Source organism: Narcine bancroftii, chromosome 4 (assembly GCF_036971445.1).
Source record: "Narcine bancroftii isolate sNarBan1 chromosome 4, sNarBan1.hap1, whole genome shotgun sequence".
Lineage (NCBI taxonomy): Eukaryota > Metazoa > Chordata > Chondrichthyes > Torpediniformes > Narcinidae > Narcine > Narcine bancroftii.
The window spans coordinates 241012797-241025972 of record NC_091472.1 but is presented as its reverse complement, the minus strand read 5'-3'; the positions used below and the strand labels follow the sequence as shown (position 1 = coordinate 241025972).

The window sequence follows — 13176 nt, the reverse complement described above, 5'->3', positions numbered from 1 at the left end:
AGAGCTCCAGTCATCTCTAGAAACCATGGTTTACTTTGAAACCAAGTTTGATCTCCTTTACACTACGAAGATTGACTTCGGATTGTAAGGCTGATTTATGAAATGCCTGTCATTCTATGAGGGTAACCCTGACCTTTCAGCCTCCTTAGAATTCTCCATTCAGCTTCTAACGTGCCCCTCTTTCATTGCAATGAACCTCAACGTGGACTTAACAGTTTTCAGAAAGTGATTCTTTCTTATCCCATTATAGCCGCCATTGTCTTTTTGTAGTTTTGATGAATATGCAAGGTATTATATGCCTGTTATATAATAATGACATTTAACATGAGGAAGCTACTTTTATTTGTTCTAAAACAATATCCATTTTAAGTTACATATAAACATGGTACATAACAGATCCACACAATACTATGCAAGCAGCCAAAAGCAATTCAACTGACAAGGGGGAACATTACATTGGTAGACTTTATTTTACATAAATTTCAAACTCTTAACAATATACAGATATGAAAACCCTAAATTATCCAAACAGCTAAAAGTAAGTATTTTTTTAACAGCTTTCCAGTACATTCAAAATAGATATGGGCCTTCTCACTATGCTGGTAGTGTGTTTAGTGGCATTTCTATTTTTAATGTAGCAAACAAAGAATATAAAAACAAGTGCTATGTATTTGGCTTTTTTTAACCAAGTAAGACCTATTTATTTTTCAATAATTATTGCACCTTTTATGTTGAGACACATTAAGGCTGATGATTGTAAACTGACACACAGAACACACAAGCTGATTTTTGCCACTGATATACTACACCAAGAATGATCATCTACACGTAAACACAACCACTGCTTATGCATAGGTTTAACTTGAATACCAGTGATGTTTTGCAACCATGTGTATGATGCACATACACACAGGTCAGGGTTCTAAGCACAGTTTCCTCTGAATGTCAGCACAACTAGTTTACTCTACACGTTTCTCAGTCTCTGCCAATATTAGGAATATTGGTATAACCACTAAATTATACTTTACCATTAATGTTATAGCTATAGCAATGATATCACAGCAAGAAACGATTCACCATTAGGTACTGTCATGTTTTGATATGAAACAATGGGCTGTTTAAACAAAGTGCAAGGTAGGGAACTTGCAATTTCAAAACATCAGAATGTACATAATTCTAGAATGCAAATTTCTTGTGGCTGTCCCAGAACTGCCTGCAGCTCTGAGATGATAATTTGAAAGGCAATGTACATTGGTCAGAATGCACTAGCTGAAGTTGATAGTTTTTCTGTTGTAGCATTAGTGAATCTGGATTGAATCATGGAGCATTTTATCACTTTGCATTCCAATCTTCGTAAGACACTAGAACAAATACTTAAAATATGGAAACTGAAAAGTATTTACTGATTCTGTTCATTCTTGGAGAGGTTACGATTTCACATCATAGCTTCATTTTAAATAGTACAAAGTTATTTTTGACAAGTCCAAGTCATGGGTTGTTACTGTACAGTGTTTAAAGTCCAATGACTTTGTGGTACAAATGTAGAATAAAAATAAAAATAAAACATCCAAAGTAAAAAGAAAATATTCATTTGTCCTGGGGCTTTCGTATAACATAATCTTCAGCTGTAACATTTTCCTACATGCTTAATCTCTGCTGCGATTTCTTCTTTTCCAGAAAAATAAGCTTGGCTTTGCAGGCGGTCCCAAGAGCATGGGGACCTGGTTTCTGTGAGTAATTCTAATCTGGAAAATAGAAGGAGAAACATGTCTTAAACTGGGTAATTATTAAATAGTCCTGTATTTGCATATGCCAGTTTCTTTTAGTAAGTCTGTGCTGATAAATCAGGAGCCTCAAAAGTTATCAAGCATCAAGTTGGATGACTCCACATTTATACTGCACACTATTAATGATGGTGTTGAAATGATCAAACTTCACAATGTCCTCAGATTCCACTTGGCCCCTTTGTGAAGCACAAAAAAAAATAAGTAGAGCCCCATAGCCCACTCATGTTACTGTTCCATTTAACAAGATCATGGGCTGATTTTTTTTCATCAACTTTGGTTCCCTGCACAATTCCTACATCTCTTGACTATTCCAAAAATGTTTTCAATCCCAAACTGGAATATATTCCAGTGAATGTGTATTCACAGATCTCGAGTCAGAGAATTCCAAAGATTCAGAATCATCCAATGAAGAAATACTTCCAGAAATCATTCCCAAATGTTCAATCCCACTTTATGTAGCTACATATCCTAACACCATTCATTCCAATCCTGATTTTAACATTCTATTTTTCTTATTTATTAAACTTCAACCAAATTTTTTTAAATGAGGAAGAGTAAATAATTCCACTGCAGCAATAAAAATGTGGTTTTCCCATTAATGCTGTTTGGAAGCATCATTCTTGAATGAAATATCAAATCTTTAAAAAATGATTTTCATATTCCACCATTGTTAATAAAAGGACGAGTAGTTAAATGCTTCTAAGCTAAATTGCACAAGCTTACTTTTGATATAACTGCATACAGTGTGGTTGAATAAATACTTCAGTTAAGAGAGTTGGACAGCTGTGAACTAGTCACATCTTATCTGCCACCAATGTTTCAGTTCCTTGCTGCAGTCCCCAGAAAATCTGTACTGGCTGTGCCAAATTCCATGGAGTGGTGGTTTTTGGGTTAATATGTTAATGGTAATTCCTGACCTTGACCATGCCAACAAGGTGAAGTATTGAGCAGATGGTAGATTGCTTTTCCACACCCCAGGACTGCTCATGCATATGTCCTGATGGTCAGATCTAGGCCAGATTTGGCAGAAGGCTGGAAACAGGTTGCTGGGAGTTGAGAAATCTCCAAAAAAATGATTAAATTTAGAATCATGAATATTTTGTTTGTAGAAATAAAAGTTAAATGTTCTAAAGACATTTATTTTGATAGATCTTTTTTTCTTTGGCTTGGCTTCGCGGACGAAGATTTATGGAGGGGTATGTCCACGTCTGCTGCAGGCTCGTTGGTGACTGACAAGTCCAATGCGGGACAGGCAGGCACGGTTACAAGGGAAAATTGGTTGGGGTTGGGTTTTTCCTCCTTTGTCTTTTGTCAGTGAGGTGGGCTCTGCGGTCTTCTTCAAAGGAGGTTGCTGCCCGCCGAACTGTGAGGCACCAAGATGCACGGTTGGAGGCGATATCAGCCCATTGGCGGTGGTCAATGTGGCAGGCACCAAGAGATTTCTTTAAGCAGTCCTTGTACCTCTTCTTTGGTGCACCTCTGTCTCGGTGGCCAGTGGAGAGCTCGCCATATACGACGATCTTGGGAAGGCGATGGTCCTCCATTCTGGAGACGTGACCCGCCCAGCGCAGTTGGGTCTTCAGCAGCATGGATTCGATGCTTGCGGACTCTGCCAGCTCAAGTACTTCGATGTTGGTGATGAAGTCATTCCAATGAATGTTGAGGATGGAGCGGAGACAGCGCTGATGGAAGCGTTCTAGGAGCCGTAGGTGATGCCGGTAGAGGACCCATGATTCGGAGCCGAACAGGAACGTGGGTATGACAACGGCTCTGTACACGCTGATCTTTGTGTGTTTCTTCAGGTGGTTGTTTTTCCAGACTCTTTTGTGTAGTCTTCCAAAGGCGCTATTTGCCTTGGCGAGTCTGTTTTCTATCTCTTTGTCGATCCTTGCATCAGATGAAATGGTGCAGCCGAGGTAGGTAAACTGGTTGACTGTTTTGAGTTCAGTGTGCCTGATGGAGATGTGGGGGGGCTGGTAGTCATGGTGGGGAGCTGGCTGTTGGAGGATCTCAGTTTTCTTCAGGCTGACTTCCTGGCCAAACATTTTGGCAGTTTCCGCAAAACAGGACGTCATGAGCTGGCTCTGAATGGGCAACTAAAGTGGCATCATCTGCAAAGAGTAGTTCACGGACAAGTTGCTCTTGTGTCTTGGTGTGAGCTTGCAGGCGCCTCAGATTGAAGAGACTGCCATGCGTGCGGTACCGGATGTAGACAGTGTCTTCATTGTTGAGGTCTTTCATGGCTTGTTTCAGCATCATGCTGAAGAAGCCTTGCTTCACGCCGTTGTCAATGGAGAAGGGATAGATGCTTGCAAGCAAAAAGCGAACTTGATATAAAAGGTCATTTCATTACTTAAATTCTGTCAGTAATATTTACAAATCTTCTACTGCAACAACTCATTGATCCATTCTGAATAGTGAATGGATTTGAAATCTGTTGGTGCATATAAAGCACGACCAATCTGAATGTTATTGTCAATGATCTGAAGAAAGCTGCAGAGATTCAGTGGAAAGAGTAAGTAATATGGTGGTTATCTACGGTGCTATGATGTGATCATACTCCAATCTCGTTTGCAATCTCCTGCATCCAGACTTAGTTGTGCCTAATCTGGAATTTTGGGTTGGAGAGGTGGTTTAAATCCACAACCTTTGTTTCAAGGAATATGAAAAAAAATTTCCACATAGCTGGGTTTTGCCTTGGTATTTGTTTGTAGTATTAGACACCATTTTGCAAAGGAATGGTGATATTGGCATTATAAAGAAGTAGAAGCATCAAAATGTAGGACAGTTAGAGAAATCAAGAGTTTACACTTACAGTACAAGGAGGCTGCATCCACGGTTCCCCATCAATCTGCATAGGCAACAGCTTAGCTGTTCTGTAAATAATTACATTCACAGTTAGATCTCTGCTCAGAATGTTTTAGTGATTTGCATACAAGAGTGATGTAATCACAATACTGGTATGGGGTAACATCAAAATATTTATTTTATTCAAATAGTTATAGAACCATTGAATACTACAGCACATAGAACAGGCCATTTTGGCCCTTCTAGTCTGAGCCATTCTGCTAGTCCGACTGACCTGCACCCATCCATGTATCCATCAAATTTATTCTTAAATCTTATGAATGAGCCCGCATTTATCAATTCAGATGGAAACTGGTTACACACTCCCACCACTCTCTGAGTGAAGAAGTTCCTCATAAACCTTTCCCCTTTCACCCTAAAGCCTTGTCATCTTGTATTTATCTCTCCTAATCTAAGTGGAAAGAGCCTACTTTTTTTTTTACTCTGTCTAAACCTCTCAATTTGTAAACCTTTGTCAAATCTCCCTCATTCTTCTACGCTCCTAACCTGTTAAATCTTTCCTTGTAACTCAACTCCTGAAGACCCAGCAACATCCTAGTAAATCTCTGCACTCTCTCAATCTTACTGATATATACCCTGTAGTTTGGCGACAAGAACTGAACACAATATTCTAAATTTGGCATCACCAATATCTTACACAACCTCACCATAACATCCCAACTCCTGTACTCAAATCTTTGATTTATGAAGATCAAGATATGAAAAGCTTTCTTTACAACCCCGCCTACCTGTGATGCCACTTTCAGGGAATTATGTATCTGTATTCCCAGATCCCATTGTCCTCTGTACAATTTTGTCAAAAATCAGTGAGAAGGTCAGATCTTCTTCCCCATCTTGAACTTGATGAATTTAAATGACAATTTGCAATGTTCCTAGACACCATGCTTCTGATTATAGATGAATTCATTAACCACATGGAAATTTCCCAGCTGATGTGACAGGATCTGAACCTACATCTTCATCTTATGGCAGGACAGGAGCCTTGGTTAAAAGATCCCCTGAGTTGGTATCTACCATGCCATCAATTTGATGCAGAAGCTATAAGTAAACGGATGGATTTGGATAACTACCTGATGGTGACGCAAGAACACCGAGCCAGTCGCTTGCCAGCACTCTTCAGTCCAGTGTAAATCTGTCCCATCTCCATGGCGCCTTCAAGACCAACAACCTCAAGCAGCTGATCGCTAAAATCTGAATCAAACAAAGGAAAGCTCAGTTCTATTTGAAGGCAATGACTGTGACAGTCACAGTGAAATCCCACACTTCGATGCACATGCTGTATTTGAAGCAATAACAACTTTAAAAAAAAAATTGGTTGAAAATTGCCTTCCAACTGTGCCTTTCATTTTGCTCCCAACAAGAAACAATTTTATAACTGTTACATAAATTTTCCCAAATAAACTGGGCTATTTCTGTGTGTAATAATGATGCATAAAAATACTGCTCCGCTTGTGCTGCAGCAGGTGAAGTCCTGTAGCAGTTTGAAGTAGGGTCCTCTTTCTGGCACCTTTCCTGTGGGAGAAGTGGGATCATTAGTGCCATGGCTCTAATTTTCAGCCTGAAGTCATCTGATCAAATGAAAAATAGACAGGGAGAAACTCTTTCTACTGACAAGAAAACAGGTAAGCAGAGGCCAAAGATTTAAGATACTATAATTGACAAAAATGCCAGAGGTGGGGGAGGAGAGAAGAGGAACATCTTGCTTCACGTAATGCATTCTGATAATCAAACATACACCTGGAAATAGGCTCTTTGGCACAACTTGTCCAGGCTGACCAAACTGTCCTACCCACACTCGTCCCACCTGCCTGCCTTTGGCCCTTATCCTAAACTCATCCTATCCATGTATTTGTCCAATAATAGTACATGCCTTAACCATCTCCTCCAACAACCCATTTCACACATCCACTACCCTCTGACTGGGGTGGGGGGGGGGGGAGTTACCCCTTATGTCCTGTCAAATCTCTCCCCTACCTTGTACCTATGTACTTTAGTACTGATTACCCTATTCTGGGCAAAAGACTCTGTGTTCACCTAATTGGGAATGTATTGCTTGAATGGGTGAATAAAGGAGAATCATTATCTAGCCCCCAAAAATTTAGAACACAACAGGCCCTTCCACCCATCTATTATCTTTCCTATTGACCTGCACACCCTTCGGCTCTATATTTTCTTAAACGGTGAAAACTACTTCAGTTGGCAGCTCGTTTCACACTCTCACCACTCTGTGTGAAGAAGTTCCACCTCCTGTTCCCCCAAATATCTCACCTTTTACCTTTAACCCATGAAACAGCCCAATTTATTTGTGAACATTTATGTAACAGATACTTATTGGGAACAAAACTTTTGTCTCACTCAACCTTATGGAAAAAAGCCTGCTTGCATTTCTCCATCTCCATCCCTCATAATTTTAAATTCCTCAATCAAATCTCCCCTCATTCTTCTATGCTTCAGAGAATGAAGTCCTAATTTATTTAATCTTTCCCTTTAATCTAGTCCAGAGAGTCAGTGTTCTGGAGGAACTTTCCTGGTCCCAACACACGAATGCCATCATAAAGAAAGCACATCAGTGCCTCTACTTTCTCAGGAGTGTGTGGGGGGTTTGTTATAAGATTGAAAACCCTACCAAACTTCGACAGCTGTGTAGTGGAAAGTGTGTTCACCGGCTGCATCTTGGCCTACAATAGGGGCACCAATTCCTCTGAGCAGAAAGCCCTGCAAAAGGAAGTGGACGAAGCCCAGTACGTCACAGTCAAAACTCACCCCACCATTGAGAAAACTATATGGAACATTGCCATCAGGGAGCAGCAGCAATCATCAAGGATACACCAGCACACGGTCTGTACTCACTGTTGCCATCAGGAAAGTGCCACAAGACTCATACCACCAACTTCAGGAACAACTACTACCCGTCCACCATCAGACTCCAAAACAACAACTGAATCAGAGCCTTATTTCAGGATTCTTACTTTGCACATTATTTCTTACTGAATATTTATTTTCTCTATTGAAGTCAGTTTTTTTTGCACTTCTTTCTTTGTTTACTTTTCTCTCTCTTGTATACATATCTTTTCTTGGGTACAGTATTTTGCACTACTGATGAGTAGAATTTCTGTCTGGCCCACAGGAAAAAGAATCTTATGGTTGTATGTGATGTTATGTATGTACTCTGACAATTACTCTGAACTTCTATCGTTGTAAATTTTCTCTGCATTCTTACAATCTTATTGATATCTTTCGTGTAGTTAGGTTACCAAAACTACACACAATATTCCAAATTTGGCCTCCCAAAATCATATTGTTTCCAGTAGAAGGAGTAATCCTTCTCCCTTACATTCCATAATCTCCAACCATCCACCAGATTTAACTCTTTCATGAGGACTAGAGTTGTTTTTGCCCCCCTGGCTCTTGTCACTTTCTTCACTGATTTATCTATTACCGGATCCAGACGTCCTGGAGTGTGCTCATTGCACCCATCTTCTCACCTCGCTGCCTTCTTGGTCATTTAAGAGCTCACCACAAATATTTTCTCTATCTTTTAAAATTCTACCACTTTTTTGATAAACAAAGTGTAGCACTTGTTTCTATTGTATTTACATTACTTACAAGGCCTTCTGCCTTTAATCCCTTCTTTTACCATCTCCATTTTGGAGTGGCAACCAGGGTGTTTACACATTTTAATGGTAATCTTTCCATATTGTCTTCCATCCTTTCAACCCTTCTCCCTGACAATTCTCCCATAGCTTTCCTGACATCTCCCAATTCCATTGATGTCTTTTATAACTTTCTTTATTCTACTTTCTGTACCTTCCACTACAGTCTTTACCATTTCTTTAATGTTCTTCATGAAAGGCTCCAATCCCTCTCTTTCTTTCTGACCTGTTTTGATTCTCTCTATCCGTGGTGTCAGGCCATCCTCTTCATCTGCACTGTTGTCTCCCGACACCCCCAGTGCTGGCTTGGAGTTGTCTGCCCCACTGCTGCAACATCACTGGTGCGCATGGGATTCGCCCCATTCTACCGGTAAGATCATTTTTATGGTACTACCTGCACCTTTTCTCTGTTCCCTCTGGTCTTCTGGCGTTGGGCCGTTATCACTCGTGCCTTCCTTCACCCCTCTGTTGCTCCTGGTGCTGAAGCTATCTTCAGTCTTTTTTCTCTCCACGTGCGGATTCACCTTGCAGTGCAGGCATCGTCTCCTTTGCGGTGGTGCCCATACTCGCTTCTGGGCTCTTCACCGCGCTTAACCCGGCACCTTCGGGATGTCAGGCGGGTGATCTCCATCCCCACGTACCTCAAGCCGGTTCTGCTATTTTCACCACCACGAGGCCGCTGCTAGTGATTGTCACAGGCTACTGGAGTTGGGATTTCTTTTGAATTCATCTTCTTATCCTTCTTCCCCATTTAATGTTTATTTGCTTCTTCTGATACTTAATTTTAAAAATCTTTTTTGGCCATTTTTTTCCTCAGATTCACTTAGTTTTCCCTGGAGTTGTGTTTTTTTTTTGCTCCTATTCCCTCCTCAACATCATATGACTCACCTCTTAAAGCTTTTTTTAAACAACAGAACAATGTTAGCTATTCTCCAGACCCTCATCCGTTGTGATGGATGTTCTAAATATATTGGCGATTTCTACACTAGCTTTCCTCAAGGGTGTATCTTGTCAGGCCCTGGGGATTTATCCATCCTTATTTGCCTCAAGACAGCAAACACCTCCTCCTTGTTAATCTGTATGTGTTCCACAAAATCACTGTTTGTTTCACAAGATCACGTTAAAGGAGCAGAAGCAGGCCACTAGGCCCATCGAGTCTGTTCCGTGACTCTACACTAAGCTGAATTGTGCTCACACCTAGTTCCAATTTCTAGCGTTTTCCTCATATCCCTTAATACCTTTATTAATGAGATACTTATCCATTTCCTGTTTAAATACTCCCAGTGAGTTTCACAGATTCACGACCCTCTGACTAAAGAGGTTCTTCCTCCTCTCTGTTTTAATTGGATAAGTTCTAATTTTAAGACCATGACCCCTTGTCCTCCATTCACCCATCAAGGGAAACATCCACATTCACTCTATCAAAACCTTTCAATATTCTAAATGTCTCTGAGATTCCCCCCTTGTTCTCTTATACTCCAACGAATACAACCCAAGAGCTGTCAAATGCTCCCCATTCACCACCCCCTGCATTCCAGGAAGCATCTTAGTAAATCTTCTCTGCACCATCTCTAGCAACATCACATCTTTTCTAAGATAGGGGGCCCAAAACTGTACACAGTACTCTAAATGGGGTCTCACCAATGCCCCATAGAGTTTCATTAACAACTCTCTGCTCTTATACACTATATCCCTTGAATGAATGCTAGCATAGCATTTGCCTTCTTCACTACCAATCGCACCTGGGCATTAACTTTTAGATTACTCTGCACAAGGAGGCCCAGGACTCTTTGCACCTCCGAGGATTGAACTTTCTCCCCATCCAAATAGTATTCTGCCTGTTTATTTCCACTGCCAAAATGTAGAATTGAACACTTCTCAACATTGTACTTGATCTGCCATATTTTTGCCTAGTCTTCCAATCTGTCTATATCCTTCTGCAACTTTACAGTTTCTACAACACTTGCTGCTCGCCACCTATCTTCGTGTCATCTGCAAGTTTGGCCACAAAACCATTCATTATACAATCCAAATCGTTATTATAAATTGTAAACAGCAGTGGCCCCAAGACCGACCCTTGCGGAACACTGCTTGTTACAGGCAGCAATCCTGAACAGGATCCCTCAGTTCTATAAATACAGATGCAAAAAAAACCAATCAAGATCTCTCCAGTCTCTTTTGGTTCCATACATAGCTGCCCACCGTATTCCTCAAGAGGACAAGCTTTGTCCCTTGCTATCTTTTTGCTCGTGATATATCTGTAGAAGCCCTTCAGAATTTCCTTCACCTTGTCTGCCAAAGTGCCTCATGTCTTTTTGGTTTCCTCATCAAGTTATTTTTGTTGCATTTTTTTTACACTCAAACTTGCAGTGACATGGAGTAAGAGTAGGGTTTATTCCATTACAATTAAAGAATTGGCACAGTCAAGATGCACAGAATGGTCTCCTGTGCTAAATTATTTTATTAAAAGCAGAGAAATCAGCAGATCAAACCCACCTTTTTGTTTTTATTTCAGACTTCATGCACTTGTGGTCTCTCAGCAGAAAGTGCAAAGGCAGATTGGCACCGTTCAGTCAAAAGAACCAGATTATTAACAAGGCTAAGTATGTGCTACAGCATGCCACATTACGTTAGTAATGACACTGGCTCCTGGACTTGGTTTAATGAGAGATGAGCTGTGGTGCCAGTAGAAAAAGCACAGTTATTTTGGTAGGGAGGGAATTGGAAAACTACAGGGAATCCCATTTTCTGGCTAACCCCAAAATGGATTCTGAGGGGAAATAGAAGCTATTTTATTAGATACAGTACAACTCCGATTATCCGAAATCGAATTCTCTAAAATCCTCATTTATCTGATTTAAAAAATTTTTTTTTGAATAAATGAGGATATCAGAAACAAATCAGAATCCTTATTTATCTGAATTTTTTTTAGAGCTGAACTGCCTGGGGGTGGCGGGGGGTGGGGAGGGTGGTGGGTGGGTTTGTTTCAGTGATTGGCAGTGTCCAGTATTTTTGTGGTGAGAATTAAACATTTTTTTATGCTTAAAAAGCTTTCCCTTGTTGTCTGTTGTTGTTTAAACACCATTACAAGTAATTTGCTGTGGCTACTGGGCTGTTTTTAAAAAATAACCAGTTCTCTGAAAAAACTGTTTAACCGAAATAGTCCTGACCATTTCTGATAGTCGGAGTTGTACTGTAGCATTTTATTCATGGGATGTAGAGATGACTGGTAATACCAACATTTACTGTCCTCCTGTAATAACATGTGAACTCAGGAACCAAATAATAAATCAACCATGTTGATGTATATGGAATTCTATTTAGGCTAAAATAGGTAAGGGGAGCAAATTTTCTCCCCTCGAGGACATCACTGAACAGCAATCGACTATTACTGAGGCCTGATATTTTTATAAAGTTACAGCTTTATTTAACGTGCTGAATTTAAGTTCCTCAGCCACCAGGGGAGGATTCAAAGTCCAGGCTTGGGCCTGTTATCTGGAACTCTGGCTCTCATCCTCCAACTAATCCTATTGTATCTGTCTATGAGAAGCATGCAGTTATCGAAGCTGGATTTATAGAAGAATTATTTTTAAGTAAAGGGCAGATACACAAAAGATTGGTCAAAACACAATGATTTACAAAATGTTCTAGAAAAATTAGAAAATGTTGTACTCTTACCATTCATAATACAAAAGCTTTCTGGGAAAATTACCACTCTCTGACACAAGTTCAACTGATCCCATCAACCAGGACATTACTCTGAATGACCAGCTGCATTCTTCTCTCTTAAAAAAAAAAGTTGGATCCTGATTTTCCCACCATGATACTGTGTTAAAGTTCTCGAAAAGCACATTCTTATTTTCAGTAATGTGTGTGAGAATGTTGCCCTTCCATGTGAAAGAACTTCATCTCACTCTGTCAATGCATCCTTCTCATAGACATACAGTACTGAGAACCCTGGTCCTTTTTACCTGAGTTTAGTCCATTGCCTTGATTGCCCAGGTAATTTAAGTGCTCTTGTGGATAATTCTTCAATGATATGAGCATACCTACCTCCACCACTCTAACCACACTCTGAGAGGTAAAGATCTTTCACACATCCCTTCTAAACCTTCCTTCTTTTACATTCTCAGCCCTGGCATGAATTATAATAACCAGAATGGTTTCTTTATCACCTTATCTACCTGCAAATTTATAAATCCTTGGACGTACACAGAGGGCTTCTACTCCTCAATACTTCTTATTCACAATTCTTGTGAATGTGTATATCCTACTCTTATTGGTCTTCCCAAAAGGCATCACCTCCTCCCCCTGCTCTTTCTTTCCTTTTCCCCAGCCTTTTAATTCAGGCGCCTGTCTGCTTTTTGTATCTACCTTGAAGAAGGGCTCAGGCCCGAATCATCGATTTAATTTAAAAAAAAATCTTTACCATGGACACTACGAGGCTTGCTGAGTTTCTCCAGCATTTGTGTTTTTACTCACCTCAGTTATCAGGATTACATGCCATCTGCCATTACTTTGCCTGTTTCATCAACACCATCAAGTCCATTCTTTAAAATCTACAATCCTGCTAATTTTTGTGCCACCTGTAATCGTAATCTTTCAATGCCTCCCACATTCATAATGAAATTGTAAGGCCTATAGCCCTGATCCCTGTGACACACCACTGGTCACAGGCTTCCAGTCATAAAATCCCTGCCCCCACCAAACTTCACTATCTGTTTCCTAATACCACCCCCCCCCCCCCACCAAACTTCACTATCTGTTTCCTAATACCAAACCAATTTACCAACTTGCCCTGAACCCTAAGAGCCAATACTCTTTTGGACCCATCTCCTATGCACTGTCCTAAAAAATACATTTTGTTA

The 13176-nt window shown here is 40.3% G+C and overlaps 1 protein-coding gene across 4 annotated transcripts in view; it reads right to left on the bottom strand.

Moving 5' to 3' along the window:
- Positions 1 to 325: 325 nt before the first annotated feature.
- The window catches only part of LOC138761771 (diacylglycerol kinase beta), a 618073-nt gene continuing 605222 nt past the window's right edge, over positions 326 to 13176 (bottom strand). For all 4 annotated transcript variants that reach the window (XM_069934480.1, XM_069934482.1, XM_069934484.1 and 1 more), the window contains 3 exons: positions 5726 to 5846; positions 4603 to 4663; positions 326 to 1745 (listed from right to left, as the gene is read on the bottom strand). In XM_069934480.1, coding sequence (XP_069790581.1) covers positions 1647 to 1745; positions 4603 to 4663; positions 5726 to 5846 — 281 coding nt within the window. In that variant the 3' untranslated portion in view covers positions 326 to 1646. The remainder of the gene's footprint in view (positions 1746 to 4602; positions 4664 to 5725; positions 5847 to 13176) is intronic.